Genomic DNA, 24478 nt, shown 5'->3' on the forward strand with positions numbered 1-24478 from the left:
TCGAATTCTTCAAACCTTTTATCGATCAGAATCAACATGGTTTCTGCAGTGGCAAGTCAGTAGTCACAAATTTACTTCCTTTCTGGCAATACACCTCTGAAGCTCTTGATAACCACCTACAAGTTGATGCAGTCTACACAGACATATCCAAGGCATTTGATAAAGTCCCGCACGAACAACTTCTGGAAAAACTTAAGCTATATGGTATCCGTGACCCTTTGCTCTCATGGCTACGCAGCTATATTATGCATCGTTCCTTGAGCGTTATCATAGATCAAGTGAACTCAAACTGTTTCATACCACTAAGCGGAGTACCACAAGGCCTTAGGTCCTCTTCTCTTCATTGTTTTCGTAAATGATCTTCCTTCTTTCATCTACACCTCCAATGTTCAAGTTGCTCTCAATGCAGATGATCTTAAGATCTACTCAGCAGTGAAGGAGACTACCGATTCTCAACAGCTTCAATGTGCTCTCAATAAATTCTCTTTGTGGCTCTCTCTGAATGGCTTGTCTGCTAACCCCTCGAAGTGCAAAGTAATCTCTTTCTCATCTTGCAGATCTCCACAACTAATGAATACGGAGTATAGTATTAACTCTGTGATCATCGAAAGGTGTGACCAAGTTAACGACTTAGGGATTCTCTTTTCCAGCAGTGCTAAATTCGATGCCCATGTCCTTAAAATCACCAGCAAAGCATTCATAACACTGGGATTCATCAAACGGAACACATACAAGTTCAAAAGCTACAGATATGCGGTTATCCTCTATAAAACTATTGTTCTGCCAATCCTTGAATTCAGTTCGCCCATCTGGAATCCTCACACAAAGACTTTAACTAACAAAATTGAAGCAGTCCAAAAAACTTTGTCCGTTACCTTACGTACCGCAATCCTCTATTCTATCACTCAGTGTATTATGAATCGCTGTGTGATTACTTTCATCTGAGGCCTCTGTGCACCAGAAGAGTTACTGCTGACATCGCCCTTCTAGCCAAAGTAATCACTGGAATTTATGAAGCATCTGATATCCTGAGTAAAATCAACTTCAATGCTCCTTGTAGACAAGTCAGGAACCTTACACCGTTTCGCCTTGACTCTGCGAACACGGACTTTATGAAGTTCAGTCCACTGAACAGAATCAGCAGATCAGCAAATGACTCTCTCATTGACTTCTTTGACAACTCCCAATCACTGATGAACTCCATCCACAAGTTTGCCTCTTCTCTTAAACTGCAAAGTGACTAGCTCACATCTAATTATTGTAGTTTATTATTTGTTATATTATTTTTCTATTCTCTAACGGATTAATTATTACTTGTTTTACCGGTAACTTAACTTAATACAATCCTCTTTTGTACATATGCTTTTATTGTTTGAATCTATATCAATGTTTATCGTCCTGTTGGATTTCACATTATTGTTATTATGTTTATTGATCTGCTCTCAGATACACTGTTAATGGTTACCTGTTGTGTATCTTGTTATTAATAAAATAAAAAATAAAAATAAAATAAATAAAATAACAGCTGTTCATGTTCAAGCGATCATGAGATTGACTGATCGGGCGACATATGTAAAGGGGACCAAAGTAAACTTTTGGCTTTTACATTGGAAGTAACGTTTTTAGTGCGTACATGCTTCAAGGCTATTAAATTATCCGTGGTAGGATATCGTCGAAATAACCCAACATCTTGCTTTCTTTTTGCCTGCTGTGCATTCCACCATGGTTTTCGAAATGGTATTGTCATTCAATTGCTAAAGTATGTGACTTGGAAGTGAATGAGTGCATAATGTGCGTTTGTGGGACACAAGAGGACCGGGACGTCATGTTTAATTGCCCCGAGTATCAAGCCCTGGGTAAAAAATTAGTGGGTTATGTGCCTAATCTTCAATTGTTGAAGCTTTTTTGTACATCATGTTTTCGGTTACTTTGTACTGGTCAATTTAAAGGTCCTCAATTTAATGTTTGCTGGAAACTTATTGTTTAGGCAGGCCACGTTATAGACTTTTCTCCTTAAAGGAAATTGAGAATTCTCTCTGCTTCTGTGACGGGATCTGGGACCTGTAACAATTTCATATATGGTGGGAAATCAACTCTTCTGGTCAGGAATTTCGATAGAGTGACGCTATTTTGTCCTAGGACGAGGAGCTTCCAAGGTATTATGTCAAGGTTGGCGTGTAGTGTCGATCGGGTTATAGCAAATAGCAATTAGATGTCAGGTTAATAACAGGAATTGAAATTAGCTGAGGTAAGTAATATCAGGAATTGAAATTATTAACTTATCAGGATAGTACAAAAGTAATGCAAAATATTTTTTCATTATGTTATATTAATTTTTCATTATATTAATGATATACCAGGAGGCACTCTTGAAACTATCGAGCGTAGAATAAAAATTTTAACCCGAACTGGATTCCAATACTTTTAATATGTCTTGTGCTAGTGCTGATTAAATAACATCGGCTCTACTTTCTGACTGACCTAATGCTGAGCGAGAAGTTATGCAACTGACTACGAGAGTAGTTAGCTCGGTATGAGGAAAAACTGCATTTCACAGGAAGGTGCATGAGGTGGTGGAAGGGCTCATCTAAACGCATAACAAAGTGTAGTCGCCGAAGAAATCCCGAACAGTCATTGACGATCACACGTGTTCTGTCACTTTTGTGTAATAGTTCCCCTTACAAAGCTAATATTCCTCAGTGAATCTCAGAACGCTACACATTTGGACTACACACTGAACTGCTAACAATGGGGTAATGCGAAAAGTTCTCCGCTTGATCGTGTCAACAAAGTTGATATGTACAAGCTGTAGCAATACGAAACACATCTAAACGTAATGCAATATCAAGTTTAAATTGCGGTGTGTGTGTGTGGTCCAAAAGAGAGCGTTCTGGCATGTTATCATTATTTAATACGCAAATTTCATTTACTTTTTGAATTTCCGTTGTATATAGAAAAACAAGTGTGCTAATTCTGTTAGCTGATGTCGATTTTTGGTTTTAAAGTCATTGCAGAATTTGAACTACAGTAGTGTTAGTACCTATACGTGACAGAGAAAACTCAAGTACTAGGAGATGCCTACGCATTGCATTAATCTCAATTAAATAACATCACAAAATTATAAAGGCATATTAAATCTCACGAGGCGTTCTTTCTCATCGAAGCTCATAGAGAAGCTTTTATCACTAAATTGTCTTTAAGTCACCAATTCCTTTCCGAGAAAAGAAACCTATCCTTTGGGAAAAAAGATTCAGATGTGGATGTAGTACTCTTCTTTGTTTGCACTGGAGAAATCTTTTTTCTTTCATGCAGAACAAAAATATGAGTTCAACATGATCTCCAGATTGCATGTAAATTTCTGATGAGCGATGATCAAGGCACAGTAGTGCAACATCTTTTAAATAAGTGGCCGACGAGACTGTTGGCAATGCGTTTTGTGTTAAAGTGGTAAAGGAGTTTTCTCAGCCTTGAAAACATGGATGCACACGTCACATAAGTGCACGAAGCAGTGCAAGTGTTTTTCCTTAACTGCTGCCTTTTTGACTACCATTAATTGGGAGCAAACAGCTTAGCGAATGAACAGAAGTCGCTATCATTTCCTACTTCTTCCTTTGTAGAAGTTGAGTTTACGCTAAGCTAAATGTACTTTGGTAGAGTCCGTGACAATCAGTTGTTCATCAACTTAATTCAGCTGCTGGTGCATTTAGTTGCTGCCCGTGCACTTTATCCATTCAGCTTCGAAAATGCACCCCACCAATTTCGAATTGGAAGTTGGTGGGGTGGTAATAAAAAGGATTTAAAAGGCGAGGAGAAGCAGAAAACATTACATGTGATATTTGGTGGACAAACACTCTAGAATGGTAAAGCGTGGAAGTAAAATGTCGTTAGCACAGACGCACGTGTGTGTGTGTGTGTGTGTGTGTGTGTGTGTGTGTGTGTGTGTGTGTGTGTGTGTGTGTGTGTGTGTGTGTGTGTGTGTGTCAAGCCAAGGAACAACACAAAGAACGAACAGCTTCGGGATATTTATTGAGCCATTGCCATCTACGTAACAACGTTGTACACTTTAAAGAACAGCTGCCTTAACAGTCACGAGCCAGTGCTGTCTGGCCGTTAGAAAGAGGGCCCCGCTGGAGACAAGTAACAGCAGAAACTACAAACAACAGTCCTGTTCGGTGACAACAAAAACAACGATTTAACTTCGAAAGGCAATAAAACACAAAAATCGCTCGAAATGTGGTAAGATGTCCGCAGCAAGCACTTAAAGAGCATTACAGCAAGGAGTAAACGCTAAAAGTATTTCAGTGAATATTAAAATACACAAAGTTTCAAAAAACATTAAAGCAAAAGTTAATATTTTTGGCAAGCAGCAGTTTCAGTTAAAAGGCTTGTATTTCAATAAACTTGGTGTGGAATTGAATAACTTTTATTCTTTGGAGAGTCTGCTTTGATAAGAAGTTCCAAAGAGATCGACATAATTAGAAAGTTGAGTGTGTGCACCTTTTCTGTGGAGCTTGTAATATTATTTGTCTGTATTAACTGCAATCACATGTGTGTCTCTAAACCCCAGGCACAATGCCATGATGAGATTAATCGTGTGCATCTTACTGCAGTTAAGGATGCTCTTCTATTTTATTTAATACTTTCACCTTCCCTATTTCTTGATGTAATAGTCACTCTGACCCAGCTTTCTATTGGCTTTCTATCAACGAGGACGCTTCCCCCGTTTTATGATTCCCCTCCCGGGCGAGTTGCACCCTATGGTTTCTTGGTTTCCTGTTTGATTTCTATGATTAACTTACCGAGTGATTTTACCAGTTCACTTAGGGGTTGATATACTGAAGTGTCTGGTTCTTGCAGAGCTTTCAGAGACTAGATCAATTTTAGCGTTGCGCAGCAAAAGCAACCTAGGAAAAGGCGTGGAAATTCCTCAAGAATCATGCAAAAGTAAAATAATCTGATCAAAGATGTCAGCAGAATAAAAACACATCAATCCACACTGATAAAATTGAACTGTGAACAAACATAATTCCTTTACGTTTCATTAGATGGGTGTGGATAGCTAATGGCATACAAACCCATGACTAAAGGCAAGAATCGCTAACAGCAAAAAGAACCATTAATGGCAATCCCTACTTTGCAAGAACCTTCAACAGAGCATACTATGATGAGACTTAATGTCTGGGACACGCACCAAACACGAAGGTTAAAGGAAATATTGAAGACTAACTGTTAGGAAGATGGCTGTGCTAAGCGGGATCTTTAAGCACACCGATAGTGTACTCCCCATTTCAAAAAAACGATGTCGACAGTCCTAGAAATGGAAGTTCCCAAAATAAACTTCCTGTTAAGACATCAGCAAGTTACCAACGAGACTGATGCACAGTAAACATTACCTTTCCGGGACACCGACCGACTCTACACTTTGAGGAGGTACAGCTGGCGAATGACCACGAGCGCAAATTCAAGATATTCACGAGGGAGCGTTGACAACATCTACAGTAAAGGAACTTTGAGTGAGTCTACGGTGAACATCGATGAGAAGCAACTCTACGAACACCTACGGCTGGGGAGGGTTAGCTTTCTCTACGGCTTAAGACCGTCGTTTCTCTACAAAAAAGAAATCAGCCTCACTTTGCTACCGAGACACCAGAACAGCATTGGTCCTACCCAGGAAAAGCAGCAATGAGAACTGAACTTGAGCTCTGGTACCCGAATTCAGAGCTGCAAGTTCTAAGACTTTGTGTACAAATTGATTAACTGTTGGAGGTACAAAAGGGGGCCAAATAAACGGGGACTGGTGAAAGAAAAACACGGACACACGAACAGGAGTACAAGGGCGAGAAAATGAGGGATATTCGTTAACAATTTGACACATACGGAAAGACTGGCCAAAAGTCAACTGAAAGGAATGACAAGATGATGGAGCTATGATGAACACTAAACCCGAGAGAGAGAGGGTGAGGGTGAAACGAACATCGCCAGTGCATCTGATCAATTGCCTTTTTCCAATCATCATAGCTTTCAGAAACTAACGGAGTCAGCAATGCTGGTTTCTGTGGCATTCCACTTGCTGTTAAATGTGGCCGCGAAAGTATTGCTGTTGATTCTGGACGTTCTGCTTGGTGGAGAAATTCCTGGAGTGAATCAGCATTTTGCCACAACAAATATTACAGAAATTATTCCCTCTCTGTACTTCTAGAAGTTTCACTGCAAACCATTTCCTTCCATTTCTGCATTTGCGTGGTCCGTATTCAAGATCTCGCTGAATATAGTAGTCAAGGGGAGGTTATCAAAAACAAGCAAATTAGGAGCTACGTGGAAAATGTAGTTAAACACGAAACTACTAAAGATCCTCTGCTATTAATAGATCGTTCTCTCATAAGTAAGACTAACGAATTTCTGGATTCCTTCAAGTGAAGAGCCAGCCACCTGGCGCTCAACTTAGAGACGCAAAACTGCCTGTTTAAGAATTTGAATCAAAGAAAAATGGGGGGTACGATCCGATGAAAGGCACACAAAATGCAAGTGTTTTCCTGTATCGAAATCTTGGCATTCAGAAATCTAAAGTGGGATCTCTTAAGGAAATATTCCTTATTTCTTTATTGAGACATGGAAAGTAACAATCACAGGAATGAAGTGATTTACGGCGAGCATCTAAACACTCATACTTTTGTGTTTCTGACAGATCTCTGGAAAGGTTCTATTCCCTGGTGATTTCACTGAATGAAATCACACAATGGACAGAAAGATGGGATTGGATCATGCGATTACACCTGTTAGACTCATAAAAATTCAATGGAAAACATCAGTACGGTTTGCCAGCCCTTGGAAAATGGTTCAGGGATTGCATCAGCGTCGATGCAATTCTTGTCTCGGTTACAATACAGCCACAAGAAAAAATTTAAATTAAGCGCCACACGATCATTTTTTACAATCCTAATGAAATGCGTTTATAATCCGCACGGTGTAATGAGTGCCTTCCAAAATCTATCTAAGACGTTACTTCGGGTTTTTCAGATGGCAGTCATGAATTTCATTTCTGTGAACGAGGCACAAGCTTTGGCATAAATTTCTTGCAGTCTTAATGCAGAGCATTTGAAGAGTCCCAATGCACTTATTGCGACAGATATACGAAATGAAGGCAGCAGCTGGCCAACTTGAATTCGATGAAGCATCACTTGTGAAATTTGTCATCAGAATCAGTATTGAAACATCTCCCAACTTCATTCCCTCCTAAGATTGACTCCAAAAAAAAAAAAAAAAATTAACACAAAACAAAGCAGTTTTGAGGGTTTCAAGGTTGACGAAGTCTTCAAGCGCATTTCCGTTGAGGACTGATTCAGAAATTTGTTTTCCAGTGTTCACTGCATTAAGTAAGTTGCTGGATGACAGCAATTCTCAGCATAAAGGTTACCCATCAAGGGCCATAAGAGCACTGCACACCGCATTTCATAAAACACTTCTGCAGCCTGTGTTTTCCGCTCGTCCTGTTTATTATGGTGTCTGCGTGCGTCATTTTTCACATCCAACACCAGCCTTTATGAAAAAATTCAGTTTCATTTGTAGAGCACTCTCGTTTTATTATGAGAGTTTTCATGAACAAAAATGATTTATGGCAACCCCCAATTTCATGCAATGACTAAGAGTATCGTAGCATTTGCAAATTCCCTCCGGGGGTTTTATAAATTCCAAAACATTTGTCCTAAGGAAATGCACTTTAAAATGATGCTGAGCGATCTTTCATGAACTCAGCACAGGCTTTTTGTTTCTACGCATTCTAAATCAGTCCAGTGAAGTTTACAAATGCCTGGAAATATTTGTTTCTGGTAAAACGACTGAATTTTAATTCCGTAAATTAGTGTCATGTACTATCTTCAATTTCACTTCGAATCCACTCCAGAAAACAGTTCGGAAGGAAAAACAAGTATTTTAGATTCAATTATTGGTATCTTGAACCTCCAAATTAGGAAAAAAATTAAATGCAATAGAAATAAAAAAAAAAAAAAAAAAAAACATCATTTAGACTGACCAATTCATTGTAGATCTTGACAGTAGAAAGCCAATTTCTCATAAGCTGAGGTGGTGCTAATATCAACTGGCTCTCTAAATGTGATAGACATCCCAGAGATCCTGAAACGTGCTTTTACAACCTAACTCCAGATCTCTAAAGAATACGGTATGCATTTCAAAAATAGGGAAGACGATTTCCCACAGCTGCTTTGAGACATTAACGATCCAACGAATGCTTTAAAGCTGGAGGCAAAACCGGGATGAAAACGAAATTCACACTCTCTCTGTGCACTTAAAGACTTATGAAAAAAGCAAACACATGGAAGGCACCCAAATCTCATGTACACCCACATTACATATGCTCACACTGCAAATTCTAAACGTTCAAATTCGGGCAGAAACTAAACTATATCGGCGAAATCTAACGGCAGAATCGTGATTTATCTCTTTTACAAGGCTCTGCGGTAAAAGCAATTTAGAATGGCCTTCTAATTTCGAAATAATGAAAGCTCCAGAACCTGCTGTACGAAATTTCGAATGGAACTTCACTCGCCCTTGCTATAGCAGCAGATTCAGTGCAATTCACGTCTCTAGAGAGACATGTGCCAACTGGGCTAAGCTCCACTTTCAAGTAAAACGTTTGTGGGTCGAAGGTCAGGATGATCATACCCATTTAGTGAAAAGGTAACATTAAATTACTGCTGCGAAACGAAGTGCTTCTCTCCGTGCCAGGACCTTCGTAATTTTGTACTATAAGCTGGGAACCACACACTGTTTATTACAACATAAATGACAATTTCTAAATAGTATATTTACACGTGAAAATTCTTGTGATGCAAAATTGACACATTTACGGTACATTTACATTAAAAGAAATTCATTAACAAATATAGGAATTATAAGGGTTACATGAGTTAGAATACCTTCATTTCACCTCTACTCATACGCTAAATCACATCTCTCCTTCAGCCAATTTCCGATGGCACAGTTAATGTACAAATAATTTATATCGTACACAGAGTTGAGAGGCATCTACAAATAAGCAGAAATATTTTGAACTTACTAATTAAGTAACGGTGAAGAAAAAAAGTTGAACACAAAATGTTTAAACTTATTCCAAGCAAGTATTACACGCACCCTGGATATGTATGTTAGCTTGTACAGGTTCATTATATATACATAAACTATATTCACATATCACATTGGTAATTTTCTTTTCCCAGATTATCCACCTTACTTTATACAATTATTATGTACAATCGTATACCTTTATACAACAACGACCATATCTCAGGGCAACTTAGAACATCCTGTGAATACCAACAAACACGGCAATACAACAGCAAACTTAACATTTCTTCATACAATCTCCCGATAACAGACATTTCTTAAACTAAGCAACATTTTATTCTCGGGACTCGTCTCCAGCGGGGCATGTATTCGTACATTAGGAAGAACTTCCCTTAACATAGAAACCTATAAACTTACCTCCGTATTGAGGACTAAATTCTTGCATCCATATTCCACCTCGGAGAGATAAATTTGTATTTCTATATATGACCGCCCTAATGAGGTGAAGGTGAACACCGGAAGTATCGTGAGTCTCAGAGTCCCTGCACTTGAATGAAATTAGTTCGTCCATAGAGAGAGAGAGAGAGAGAGAGAGAGAGAGAGAGAGAGAGAGAGAGATAGAGGGAGAGAGATAGAGAGAGAAATAACAGAACGGTTTGCTCAAAGGCAAGTGCACAAGATTTAGAACAAACGTTCTTCCTATAACAGACCTATAAACTTAAAACACTGACGGGTGGTCGTTTTAAAATCTGATATGGCGTTAATAGTTGCAGCTTGGGAAACCAACACAATTTCTATTTGATTGTCGTGCCTTGAAACTCTACTTTATTTGCACATACCGACAGATCGATCCCTTTGGGTAACGGTCTGCATTCCTGGAGGCACACGTCTGTGGAGATGAGAATTGGGCGGTGAGGAAGTAGAAGACACACCAACTGAAACATTTCTGTGGAAAAAGAAATGAGAAGCATCGAGCACGGAACATTCTTTTCTTACCTTACTTGGATTTCACGTCACTGCAGTCCATAACGCATGCACCACTTCCAATATTATCACTTCCTGGCATTTTTATTGCGTCCTCTTCGTGACTAAGAGGAAGAGGTAAACTTCCAAGAAGCACACCAGTTCAGGTACATGACCTTCGAATCATGAAAGAAACTGATCACTGCGACAGCGAAATGGTCATCACAATTTGAATGTTAAATCTCTTTGGATTTTAATAAAATTTTAACGAGTTAAAACTTATTTTGTATAAGAAGGAATTAAAATGAATTTCATACAATTATTAGGATGAACATACGACTTCAAAAAATGTCACCTCTCTGTAAAAACAGAAACGAATTTATGGATAGTTTAATTGACATTGCAGAGGGCGCTTTATGTACTAGATTAAGGAAAGAAGTAATGGCGAGCTGGCTGGTGAGCGTGAATTTCTCTCGTTTTTCTGTTCTTTCCCGAGCTGCGACTATTGGGCGTGAGGGCGCGCACGTGGAACATTTTCATTTCTATGTAATACGTATGAAAAGTAGAAATGTTAGCAAAGGTAAGTGGATTCATTTCCCTCGCTGTCTGATGCGTTAATTAAACTGGTAAAACTAATCAAAGCAAAGGTCAATCTGGAATAAATTCCGAAAGCAAAAAAAAAACTATCGATTTAACGTATATTACAGAACTATCCGGCTCCGGTTATAACAAACATAACACGCCACATCAGGGTCATGTCTAAATTACAATAGTCTCCAAGAGTTTATAAACAAAGGCTCGTGGGAGCCACCGCTGTCACATAATAAGTAATCGGAGAATACTGATAGCTATGGAAGATAGGATGCCCTCGCATACATGCACACAACAGCTACTTCGTGTCTAGAGTCTACAGTTTGTTGTGTTTATACTGGCAGACCAGGCTAGTAACTACGAAAGAAGAAATGACTGTAGGGTTAGGCCTATGCACGAGCTTATTGCAGGTTAGTATATACACCACGGTTGCCCCCACTCGTGTGGGAGGGGGTGGAGAAGCAACACCGCACAGTTCCCAGTGGCGACTACACTCGCACAGGTAATTTTTAAGAAGTCGTCGTCTTCAGCACCTCGAACGATCCAAGATTTGACAGTTCGCTTCTTTCGAGTGCTGTCCGAGGTCTGATGGGCAGCTTACTGGTTCCAGAGGAGTGGTTCAGTAAGGAATTTGAACTGCTGCCACAGTTGAACTGCGACCACAAACCGGTTACGATGAGGAGTTCTGCAGCGATGGCAGCAGGTTGGCACAAATTGTGTAGTTGAACGCAACACACACACACAGACAAACGCACATACACGAACACGGTCTACGATTATGTAATGGACGCATCTTGGGTCTCCTCAGTTTTGATTTCGGTCGCTCCCATGGAAACAAAGAAAGAGGGTGGAATGGAACTCGCTACGTCTGCCGCTGACTGTCCGCATTACCTCTGGCGACGAAAGGTACTATAAACTATCACTTTGAGAAAGTTATTACTACGTGTGTGTGTGTGTGTGCGCGCGCGCGCGTGTCTTTGGGGAAACAGACAGAATCTGTACAACGGACAAAGTCGCTCACGTCTTGTGGGGCCTGTCGAGGACCCAGCACTGGAACAGCGTCCTTGCCGATCTTACAGCAGTCTGAGGAACGGGTGTGCGGTCCCTTCTACACTACATGACTTCGAGAGATGCAGTTCGTCTTCCGCCGGCCATTGTCATGTCACTTGGGAGGGTGGGGAAGGAGAGGTGGTCGCAGTTACTCGTTGTCACGGTCTTCTCGGAAGAGGTACGTTGTCCAGTAGACCAGGTTGAAGAGGGCAAACATCAGCGGGAAGAATATGCGGGAGATGACGTCTATGCGCTTGGAGCGAGAAGGGAACTTGTTCAGCCATCGTCGGCATAGGTTGACCTTCGGAGACTTCATGTGGACCTCACACTGCCGCATCTTCTCGGCGTGCATGTCACCGTGGTGATGGACCAGGGGCTTCTGGGAAAAACAGAAAGTTAGTGATCTCCACTGGTAAAGCGGGGAAGTGGCCGTGCGCTACAGTCTGCACTTGCAACTGGGAGAGAATTAGCAGAAATCTGTGGGGTGGGAGACTGGACGAGGAACTCGTGATGTTGCAATGGCGAGTAACGTGCGGCCACTTCCATTTGCCACATTAGCTTTATTGACTTTTGCCAACACAAGCTGGTTCAGAGGAAAGTGTTCTGTGATCAAGGATGCTTTTTTGGTGTTCGGCGCATGAGAGTTGGTTAACCCTAAAATTGATTTTTTAACGGACTCCTGGACAGCTTGTGTGAGCAGAAACTCAACCATGTTATGGTAACAGTGATAGCTTAGCGATCACCTGCACGCGCAACCACAGCGAGACCCAATTACTTTCATGTGGTTGGAGTGAAGATGTATCACTTTCTATTAAATATTGTTTTACTTTACAAATATTCAATTATAAAGTTATTCCCGCAACCAAGCTATAATGATTAAAATTTAAAATAAATAATTATTTCCATAATCGCTATTAGATATACGGTATATGACTTTAATGGCATCTCATTTACAATCATTCCTTGGCAGTTGGAACTGATCCCTACGAACTTCATCTTCACATAATCCGTCGACCAGAGGAATATGGGGATGGCTGAATAAACAGTCAAAAATGCTTGGAGGAGATTTGCTCTCCCATGCTTGGATGCTTGGGAGAGCATAAATGCATCGATGCTCAGTATCAGTACCACCAGATAGTATCAGTATCAGTACCGGGGCTAATCACTGCAAACACCAGCAGCAAAGAAGTTAATCATGCCGTCTTTAAGAGCATATTTCCCCAACTTGGAAAACATATTTTAATGGCGAACTAAAGTTCGCCATTAAAATATGTTAAAGGTTGTTGGAGCCTACGTTACTCTCAAACAGCCAAATGATACTGGTTCAGAAGCCAAAAGAAGGAAACCTGAGGATATTCCATTTGAATTCTGTTGGCTGTCATTGTCCGCGAATGCGAATGTACAGAGGATTAATTAGAGGAAGAACGGAAAAAGAAAAAGGGCCATAAAAATATCTCTGCAAGAGGAATAGAATGTGGACAACTGGTGAAAGAAACCTAACTATTCGCTTTTGGGAAACCACAAAGTTTTTAAGCCCAAAATTTAATTTATGAAAGAAAGAACATTGTATTGTATCAAAGAAGAAAATCCACAATAGACTGAAATTTTACGAGGTTGTTGTTGCTATTGCGTTTTAGGAGCATTATCGACCAACGTCATTTTTCCCCTTGTATATTGTCTGTAAATTTCGTATGTTTTATGGTCGGAAAAAAACATGCTACCCTTGCCTAAGACCGACGGACTCAGTCACATTGTGAAAAAAGCCAATAAAATAAAAATTCCTATCATCATTGAGGACCTCGAACCTAGATCTTTTCCAGCCAGCGTGGTGAAAACGGCGATTTTACCAAATGCGCTAACCACGAGGGGAGGTTTACGACCGAATCCTTCCGAAGAAATATGTATTCTGATAGCCCGTTTTAAAATAAAATTTCGATTAAAACTTGGAGAAAATATTGATTCTGATGAAAATATTATTGATTATTTGTGAAAACAAATTTTACAAACACTAATATTTCGCTTTTCTTAAAAATTAATTGAAGTAAAGCATTAACATAAACAGGTTTTTGAGACTCTCAGTTCGAAGAAAGAAACAAGACGATACTCAGATATGCAATGAGAAAATCAAACTTTTTTCTATGGTCGGAAATAATCCGCATGAGGAGAACTGTGACCACCGTCAAAATGCTGGTTGGCAAGATCAACTCCCCTAACTTCTGGGATATATGTCAGCAGCATGTTCCACTTCCTTCCCTAAGAGCCATCCCTCTTCTTCAGCTACAGCGGAACAGGCTGAAGGTCAGTGACAGATTTTTACCTTGCCAAGTACTTCTAACTGGGTGATTGGATTCAATCCTCAACTTCGCCACTGTTTACTTCAAAATGATCGCATATACTTAGGCATTACATCGCATAAGTTCAGAAAATTCGCCGTAGTTAACAAATGTTTCAGGTGCCTGGCCTACGGGCACTCTGCACAAAATTGCTCTCATAAAACCGTGTCATGTAGTCACTGTGCCAATGGGGGTCACATCTTCGCAGAGTGCCCCAACAAAGAAGAATCACCAAAATGCATAAACTGTAAACGCAAGAAAAAGGACTTCAATCACTCAGTCAGGGATGGAAAGTGCCCCGAGTTTTTAAAAGCGATGGAACTAGCAAATAAGCGTATCGTTGATGGATAATACAACTACAAGCAGACAACTTTGGCTACTCTCAAAATACAGACACAATTAGAATTTTACAGATAAACGCACAGCGCTCTCGAGCCGCAGCTGATGAGATCAGAAATGTAGCCATAGAACATAATTATGACATTGTCTGTATACAGGAACCATACTATTCATCCCAAGCAGGTGGAACAGCGCATAAAATTATGGGCTACCCCAATTACCCAAGAATCATAGCAACTTGTGATCCCCCACCCAAAACTGCAATTGTTGTGTTTAATAACGAACTAGTTATTACTGCGATTACAGGAAAATGCTCAGCGAATGCTACCTGTATCCTCGTATCCTCTAGTTCCATCTCTTTCTACCTAAGTTCACTATACTGTCCCCCCCTCAGAAGATGTGCATATAGCATTGCACCTACTGGACAAGATCTGTGATAAATTCGCAAATAATAACTTGGTGGTGGCGGCGGACCTGAATGCCAAATCGACGTTCTGGAACAGTGGCTTCACTGATCCTCGGGGAGCCCAATTTGAAGATTTAATTATGGCTCACAGCCTTTGTATTGAGGTGGGGATTGAGGTGGATCCGAGATGTGCCTGTGGGGAGCTTGAGTGCTGGGAGCACATTATCTATGATTGCACCCATTATGAGGACCTCAGGTGCAGACTGATCACTGCAATACACTACCTCCCCAAGAACTTGGAATCACATCTATTGGACTCACTTGAGGAATACAGGGAGCTAAAGGAATATGCCCAAAAACTATTTGGTAGGCGTAAAACATTGATAGCCATCTACAGAAGGTAAAAAAAAAACAAAAAAAAAAAAAAAACACAGAACATGCGTGGAGAGGACTCAAGGAGAACCTCGCCCAGGAACCTGCTTACTACTAATCATCTAAAACCAGCGATCGCAAGAATAACCCCATGGAGCTGCGGATCTTCCCATGATGAAGAGAACCACAGCCATAGCTAACAGACCAACAATGGACCTGACCAGTGTTCATAGCTGAGGAAAAATATGGCTACCAATGACAGAGAAGACCAACGAAGATAGAGAACTCCAAGTTGCTGCCTCAACGGAGCCATATTGGCTCTATGCTCTGCACTCTCTTGTGCAGTGCAATTCTTTTACTCCCACACCCGGCAGGGGTGGGAGGTGACGGCTTGCTGTCGCCTCTCTTCCCTGCCACACCATTTCTTCCCTCTGGTGGGTCATGGGCATGCCTCACTGAAAAATTGGGGGTCACCTACCCTATCGACCCTCTTCTTCCTATTTCACCCACCAGCCTTCATTCTCCCCTCCCAGCACTTTTTCTTGCACAGCGTATAGCCCTACACGTCCAAATTTAAATACACCAAAAAATTTCGCCCAACCTTTTAGGCACTTCAGAAACAGGCTTTCAGCGTCAACCCCATATTAGTGCTTTAATGTAAGTGATTTAAAATCAACCGCGGTCGTTCCAATTTTATTTTAGGTCCTAGCCACTAAAATCCCAGGAAAGTAAGTGGCAGGACCAGCCAGAGTACAATTGACTCAATGGTAACACCCGGCTAGCCTCCACGTGGCGAGGTATGGACAACGTCTGGTCCCATTAGGGGCCTGGCGGCCAATAAGCCGGATAAACAATGGGCACAACATATAACACTACTCATGACCCACACACTTCTAAATCTCTGGCTTTGACAGGGTACTGTCACCGATACATAGAACATTCGCGGAGATGGGAGAAATCCCAGGAGCCGCTAGACCCTCAATATACCTCATACCTCATACCTCATAGCCTTTGTATTAAAAATGTACAAAATAAACCATTTACTTTCTCCACTACCAACGGAGAATCAAACATTGACGTCACACTTACTTCCATAAGGATGGAAGACAAAACTGGAAACTGGGACGTGAAACCCTCCTTGGTGAACAGCGATCACAGGGCTATCACGTTCAACATATCAAAGAACTCCCAACACAATGACGACTTGACTGTCCATGACTTAAGAAGATACCGTATGGATAAAGTCAACTGGAAAAAATTCGAGGATTATCTGTGTACGGTATTTAATGGGGAGGATGCTGAAGCATTAAACCAACTATCGGCTTCAGAATATGCAGACACTGTTCAGCAACATCTATATATAGCTATGTCAAACTCAACTAAAAGGAAACATATAAGAAAGCCTTCAGTCCCATGTTGGAACGCTCAGCTTTCTGATTTGAGGCTTCAAAGTCAACAAGCCAGACGCTTATATCAGCGTAGTAGACATCTTTCTAACGAGGACGTTGAAAGGCTGAAAAACAGTTATAGAGAGAAAAGAAAATTATTCCATCGAGCCATATCTGCAAGTAAGAGGACCTGCTGACAAAACTTGGTCAAGGATGTTGGGAATACCAACCCCTGGGGGATCCTATATAAAATAATGAGGAATAAACTGATAAGTGGAGATATCTATCAGACTGTAATTAGTAATAACCACAGACTGGCACTCTACTGTTGGAACGATCGTAGATAATTTGTTTCCAAAGGATCTACCTCACTGTGATACTCCAGAACAGGCAGAGATCAGGAGGAAAAACCAGAATTATGTTGGATCTACCGATGTTTGCCTTTTTACTCTCGTGGAACTAGGAGATAAGAAAGAAATGCCTGGCATCGACTTGCTAGAGAATTTGGTAATTGTGAAATTTTTTAAACTGTTTCCCAATATTCTACTGAATATGTACAATAAATGCTTCCTCGAAGGACTTTTTCCCAAACCCTGGAAACCAGCTCTACTGAAAATTTTATATAAACTTGGAAAAGTCAAAACAAACCCAAGGGCGTACAGACCAATATCCCTCCTGGCTAACTTAGGGAAACTTTTTGAGAGATTAATTTCTCCCAGAATTGCAAGCATGTTATCGGACCGACAATTGTGCTCAGATCATCAATACGGATTCAAAAAGGGTCACTCGACTGAAGACGCTATAATCTCTCTTCTGAAATACATCCAGGATTCTCACAGCAAGTATGTCTTGGTGATGTTCGTGGACTTCGAGGGCGCATTCGACTCCCTCTGGTGGGAGAGCGCCCTCGGGTCGCTACGTTCAGCCATGTGTGATAATCGTATCTACCAAATTATGAGATCATACTTTCAGGACAGACAGATCAAGGTTTGTGCCAAACACCTGACTTACAGCACGACCGTTTCCAGAGGGTGCCCGCAGGGTTCAGTCCTGGGGCCTCTCCTCTGGAATGCAGTCTTAGACCAATGGCTGACAAAGGAAAATGGAGATTGCCTAAAAATTGCATATGCAGATGACTTGGCGGTTGGCGTTACTGGAATGTCGAGAACAATCTTGGAAAAAAAGATCCAAACAATATTGGATGATTTATCCAACTGGGCCAATCTAAATAAGCTCAAAATTTCCCCTACAAAAACTAATTTCATGGTTTTTCGAAAGCAATTTAATTATGGCAGACCTCCCAGAGTTATCCGAAATGGCTCACAAATCCCCTACGTATCCAGCACCAAGTACTTGGGACTTACAATCGATGACAAACTAAACTTTCATACTCACGTATCCAAAATTTCTGAGAAAATTAAAAACTTCACGGCTGGAATTGCAAGGATTTCCAGAAAAGAATGGGACCTCAGCAAAAAGACGTTGTCTTTATACTATAAGATTATCTTCCTACCGATTAATGCGTACGCAGCAGGTGTTTGGTTTTGGAGGGTCTCAAAAACTAAGACCAGGACTAAACTTCTTTCATTACAGCGTTCTGCGTGGTTCACACTTCTACAAGCTCCTAGGAAAGTGTCCAATAATGCTCTACAAGTTCTAGCAGGAACCCCGCCTTTGGATCTTTATATCTCCTACAGGGAGATATAAAGATCTCTAAAAATCTCAAAAAAGGAATTTCTGTAAATATTTTTAACATTGTAACAGACCCTACGAATAGAATAAAAGGAAAAACGAAGACTCTAGAAGGAACTCACCACTGTTTGGCAGCAAAGATGGGCTCAAAGTGAACATGGTGAAGTCACACGAAGATACATTTCAAATGTTGAATTCGCATCATTACCCACAGTCTCAAAATGGTTTGTGCCTAGCATGACTACCTCATATTTAATGACTGGCCACGGATCGCTCAGGGCTAAACTTTTCGAAAGGAGCCTTGAGCCTGATCCTTTCTGTCACTGCGGAGCATCTGAGACATGGCAGCACGTTCTCTTTGAATGTAATGATTATTCGAATGAAAGACAGGTACTGCTGAGTAAAATAAATAATCTCTCAGAAAATAATGTACATTTGCTCATCGAAAATTCTGATGTCTTCACTACATTTCAACAGTTCTCTGCGGCAGTTTTCAAGAAAAGACTTGCGGCTAGAAACTCTACTGCTGTGTCATAATGATCCAGATTAACTCACTTTTGGGAAGAACATATCGGAAGATAGCCATCAACGCAACAGGGAATGACAGGTAGACAGACCCCTTTCTCCTCTAAGTGATGCTGGACGGCTCACTGAGAAGCTTTGTGTATAAACGGGCCTAAATTATTAGGAAGCTAACCTTGAAGAATTGTAAATAATTGCTTATCCGTACAGTTAAGAATACCCATACTTCTGTGCACCCGAACACACTTCTCTCTTATGAAATCTTATTTAAAAAAAAATAATAAATAAAATAAAATAAGATCTTCTCCCTATAAGAAGAATCCTGAAATAATCTGAAATGCCATCAAGCCAACTGAACACAAAAAACTCCAATTTCTGCTCTGTGACTGATAATTTATAGCTACACGTATAGAAAAACCTTCTGCAAGAACGCTAGTGTTACTGCGAGTGCTTTAATGCATGCTGGGAACTTCCTCTCCTGCCTAAAGCTCAGGAATACCATGTGAACTTTCTACATGGAAATCGCCTTGTGGAACTTCTATAGCCCTACTCTACAAGCTCAGATTCCTCCGGGGAAGAAATTAAATGAGACAATATATATTTCCTGAACAGTTAGACTACTGGACAGTCTTTACAATTGTACAAAACAGAAATACATGTAACGATTGGTAAGTAACAACTAATGTTGCTGTAAAAACGACTGTAAATAATGCTCAAATTCTGTTGCTAGAACTGTCAAACAGAGACTGGTAAATCTTACTGTAATGTAAATAGTGATCAATGTTAACAATTGATTTCCTTGTTAATGCTAAACTTAATAGGATAACTGATATATAATGCTCCTGATAACTGCAGGTCTCTTTAAAAATGTTAGTCTTGGTTGTGTGACTTCAATGGGTTTTTGGAGCTCTAGCCTTGTTTTTTTTTTTTTTTTTTTTGCGGGCGCCCAGGCCTGGGCAGCCTGTGAGCGGGATAGCGGGCACCCACTGGTATTGCACTACCTCCAGTGGGTGCGGGATTTCGAGCACTTTGGCATGTAAAAGGTTTAAAAAAAAAAAAAACCAGGCCTGGCTACTCGCGCCTGGGGACAGGCACCAGACAGCAGCTGCACAGGTGTTGGCTGCTCCTTTGCAGAGGTCCTACATTCAATACGGATCCACTAGGTGGAGATGGGCTATGCCTAGGGGCCACCCTTGACACCAGGACACACACACACACGTGTTTTGTACTGTGTTTCCTCAACTGTATTGTGAACAAAATATATATTTATATGCTAGGGTAATTATATATGAGAATGAAAATGTACATAAAATTGTATATAAATTATTGTATATGTTTCTTGAGATTGTACATAATATTTGAGTGTGTAAATAAATGAAAAAAAAATGGCCAAGTACTTCCTACAACACAAGCCCTGCTAACGATCGGAGTTGATCTCCTGAAATTCGCTTCGGATTGCAATTACAGGCGCTCGTTGGCCGAAATTGTTCCGCTTTTGTTTGGCCCCTGATGTCGACTAATACCGATATCTCCACCTGCTATCTGCTATGAGGCGCAGAACGGCACGTCGCAGGCACACCGACTTACTGTTTCACAAGAAAATGCGAAACCGTATACAACTTAATGCATGTGAAATATTCTGTCTTCTGTGAATAATCTGAAATATGTGCTTTGTACATATGAACGTGTACATACCTTGGTGTACTGTCTGTCTCAGAACTGTGTATATACTCATATCTATAGAATGGTTAATGCCACGTTTTTAAGTTAAATTCATGTTATGTTATTTTTTTGTTATACTGTACATGTTTTTATATTACCCTATATCATTGTCAAGCCCCTGGCTTCCTGGATGTGGCGGGCACATTATTGTATCTTTACTGTACAATAAAGATTTCTTCTTTTCTTCTACAGAAACACGAACCTGATTCGCTAACAAAAGTACTGACTGTTTCTGGATAAAATTTCTCAAGTCACTCGTGTTCAGGCTTTAGGCAGAGGGGTCAGTTGAAAAGTCGGAGACAGTCTCCCGCGGACGACAGTGGAGCAATGTATACAAGACGAAACTACTGTCGAAAATCGTTCCGACGAATTGGTCTGAACGATTTTCGACAGTTCAAGCCACCGAACAGCGAATAGCAGACTAGAGTCGGACCACAGTCAAGACGAACATGATAGCTACTGAAACCTTGGAAAAAATCAAGCGGGATGTGAGCAAGCAACTACAAACAATAACGAATACTTACATAAAGGAACCAGAATTGGTGGATAAACAACAAGAGCTACAATCCAGAGCAGCCGAAGTGCAAACAGACAAGATCGCGATGTCCAGAAAAGCAGAAGAGTATGCGAAAGCGCTAGCAGAATTCGACGGAATGGACCCCACAAGACTTACATCGTACCAAAGCAGAGTCCCAACAGAATCCTTTTGCAAGTCACAGACCACTTCAATAGGCGAATAATGTATAATGCTCCACATTATACATTATTAATGTTCCACAGTACATACGTGAGTTGGAAAGAACGATTGGAAAAATGCATCGATAAACAAGATAGATATAGAGAATAATGTATACACGCTTCCCATATTCATTGTTATAGCTTTGTCGTTATACTTTTATGGTCAAAGCGGCATTACTTATGCGACCGACCCTTGTATAATTTTTAATGTGCTGCAATGGTTTTGCGCACAGTTCTTAACCAGTTTATCATTCGGGTCATTTCATTTGGGAATCATCTGGATGAAAATCAAAACACAGATAAAAGATGTGCTGAAAACCGTTGCATTCGTACTTAAGAGCGTTATCACCTTGTGTATTTCACTCCATACAGACATGTCTATAGGCCTACATACATACACAACTACAGAATGCGTATAGAGAGATATACACAAATATAGAATGTGAACAGAGGACATACACAAATACTGGCAACATAACACTGAATTGAAACATCTCACCATGGCGAAGGTGGTGGCTCCATCTTCCAGGTGATCCGTCTCCAGGGCTGCGTGCTCCATCTCCCACTGCTTCTTCTGGGCTTCCTTTGCATTCTTCTTGTGGGCGTCGCTTCGAGACGCGTAGTTGACCAGAGCAAACTCTAGTAACGCCCCGAACACAAAGGTAAGACACACTCCCGTCCACACATCGATGGCCTTGGTGTATGACACGGGTGGAAGAGATGCATTAATGCCCGACGTCTGCGTGGCCATGGTCAGTAGAGTGGTAACCCCGAGCGATACGCGGGCCGGGATGGCGTTCTGATCGAGCCAGAAGGAGACCCAGGAGACGATCACCAACATGCAGCACGGGATATAGATCTGGATCAGGTAGTAACTGAACTCTCGCTTGAAGAGAAGGTCTACTTTGAGGCAGCTGTATTCACCTGCAAGAAGAATGCCAGGAGTGAGAGGTCGAGGAAAGGTGCCAAAAGAACTTGATTATCGTGAGATAAACAGTCTAACAAACACGGAAACTAGATTCCATAAAATGCAACTCAACTGTAAAAATTCAAATATGAATAAATATATTAAAACGAAATTATTTATTTTCGAAGATAATTATTATTCTGATTATTCTAAAATTATTGTTAGAATTAGAACTTAACGTTTCAAGCTTGGTTTTAATACAATTTTCCAAACATAAGTTGAGTATAATTAACAAACTTCTTTTTTCAGAATGCATATATGTAAAATATCAATTCATTATCACGTAATGGTTACCCCTGGGACACAACAAATGGTTAGAAGGACGCGCTTTGATTTGTTTGGTTTACACAATACAGGATTACACGTAGAAAAAACAAAAAAAAAAACAAAAAAAAAAAAACGAAGAAAATTCAATTACTAATTATACGCATGTTTACGGATTAAATAATTATTTTAACAGTTTTTTCCCGTAATTTTAAAATAGAAAAATCAAGTAAAACCGGTGCCACATTAAAAAGTTCAGGTTTATAGATTCAAAGCCGTTTCTGATCGAGCCAGATTCTAAAGAACTGGACGAGGTTTTTGTAGCTGATGTAGTGCATCCATCCAATAAAGACCATGCGAACAGTCTCTCTGCACCTTGCGAGCTGCTCATAGGAAATAAATTAGCAACCCACAATGTTCAGGGAACTGTTCGTCACGTTTTCATCATAATTAAGACTAGGCTAACAATGCACACTAGAACAAGCAAGAAATAGTTTAAAAACTGTATAAGGGGTTGTGTTTCCAGCGGTATTTTCTATGTGTGCATGTGCGTGTGTTCTGCTATTCTAGCAGGATTTATTGTTGAAGAGAGGACTGGTATCACCCAGTAACATCTGTCTGAAGCTAGCGAAGTTGTTTACGTTATTGTTCAGTGGGCGATAGTATTAAGTACAGTATTTTATATATATATATATATATATATATATAATTATTGATAAAAAAGTAAAGAAAGAAAGTTAAAACGACAATAACTGTAACTAATATGTAAATAATATTTATGAGTCAATGCAGTTGCAAGCAATCATGCAATACACCCATAATGTCTATAGAATATTAAGGATAATATCAAGAACCATTAGAATAAGCAAATCAATCCAATAATAATAGTATCAGGAACCTAAGAAAACGCAAAAAAAAATTATTATCGCTTTTTACCGACAATCTAGATGACTTCAACTGGGGCCAACCACCCAGAATGAAGGCAAAAAACGACAAGAGGTTCTCTGTTTCTGTGATGATCAATATATGCTAAGTAATTTAAATCTAAACTAAATATAAACCAGTATAGACCGAATGTAAATCGAATATAAATAAATCGAAAGATGATAATAAAAGTTAAGAAAATTTGGAAATATTACAATCAAAGTTAAGAAATATAAGTAAAATACAAATGTAAGCATATATTAATCATCGTTGACCCGACAGAGAACGTAATTTAATGATTAAAATAAGATTAAATATATAATACATACTACATTTGACCGTATCTAGGACATAATGTAATAGTCGTCAAAATAATATGTGGTGCCCCCTATGTGATGGATACGGTAAAAATAAATAAATTAACGCATAGAGAAACATGCAGATAGTAAGAAGAAAAACTAAAGGAGTAGGAATAATAGAACCTGAACTCCACAAAGGCGAAAAATAGTGGTATAGATAAGAAATAGTTTCTCCTGCGTCCTCGGATTGCCCTAATAATTTCGGAGAAATAAAAATAAAGAGTGTAGGACAGTTTAAAGACATTACAAGATATAAGTTGTGGCTCGGGTATGCAAGGATCGCAAACCCGTTCCTATAGTAGGACCCTGAGCTGAATTTGCATGTTATCTCAGCGTGAACTTAGGTAAATTTAAATGAATTTAACTATATATTAAAAATAAAATAAAATAAAATAAAAATAAATGATACACTGTAATTTGCAAGCAGGTAGGTACAAGTTTTCTACGCCGTAAGACACCAAGAATGCAAAGTGTATCCTATTTACATATATACATGGCAATAAATGTGACAATTATATTGAAAATTATATTAAAACAATAGGTTCAGAAAACAAATTTCTGAAATTAATTATGTTTATCGCTTTCCTGAAATGATATTTCAGGTAAGCGATAGGGAAATTATTATTGATCAACCTGCCGTACAACGCTGTTAAGCCCGCTGAACAATTTTTTTTATTACTATTGCAGATATAAGCAATCCTTAGACATTGCGATAAAATTATATTAGCATGCACTGATTAAAAAACTGCTTCTTCCGCTTTTTGAAT

General features: G+C 39.9%; 1 protein-coding gene across 2 annotated transcripts in view; it reads right to left on the reverse strand.

Moving 5' to 3' along the window:
* Positions 1 to 9694: 9694 nt before the first annotated feature.
* LOC150075719 (glutamate-gated chloride channel-like) overlaps positions 9695 to 24478 on the reverse strand; it is a 713240-nt gene continuing 698456 nt past the window's right edge. Inside the window, exons 8-9 of one of the 2 annotated variants that reach the window (XM_090387634.1) lie at positions 21697 to 22121; positions 9695 to 12061 (exon numbers count right to left, since the gene is read on the reverse strand). In XM_090387634.1, coding sequence (XP_090243760.1) covers positions 11834 to 12061; positions 21697 to 22121 — 653 coding nt within the window. In that variant the 3' untranslated portion in view covers positions 9695 to 11833. Of the gene's footprint in view, positions 12065 to 21696; positions 22122 to 24478 lie in introns of both variants that reach the window. The other variant, XM_090387633.1, reaches the window with a different exon arrangement.

Source organism: Mastigoproctus giganteus, chromosome 13 (assembly GCF_048544385.1).
Source record: "Mastigoproctus giganteus isolate SK-2022 chromosome 13, ASM4854438v1, whole genome shotgun sequence".
Taxonomy (NCBI): domain Eukaryota; kingdom Metazoa; phylum Arthropoda; class Arachnida; order Uropygi; family Thelyphonidae; genus Mastigoproctus; species Mastigoproctus giganteus.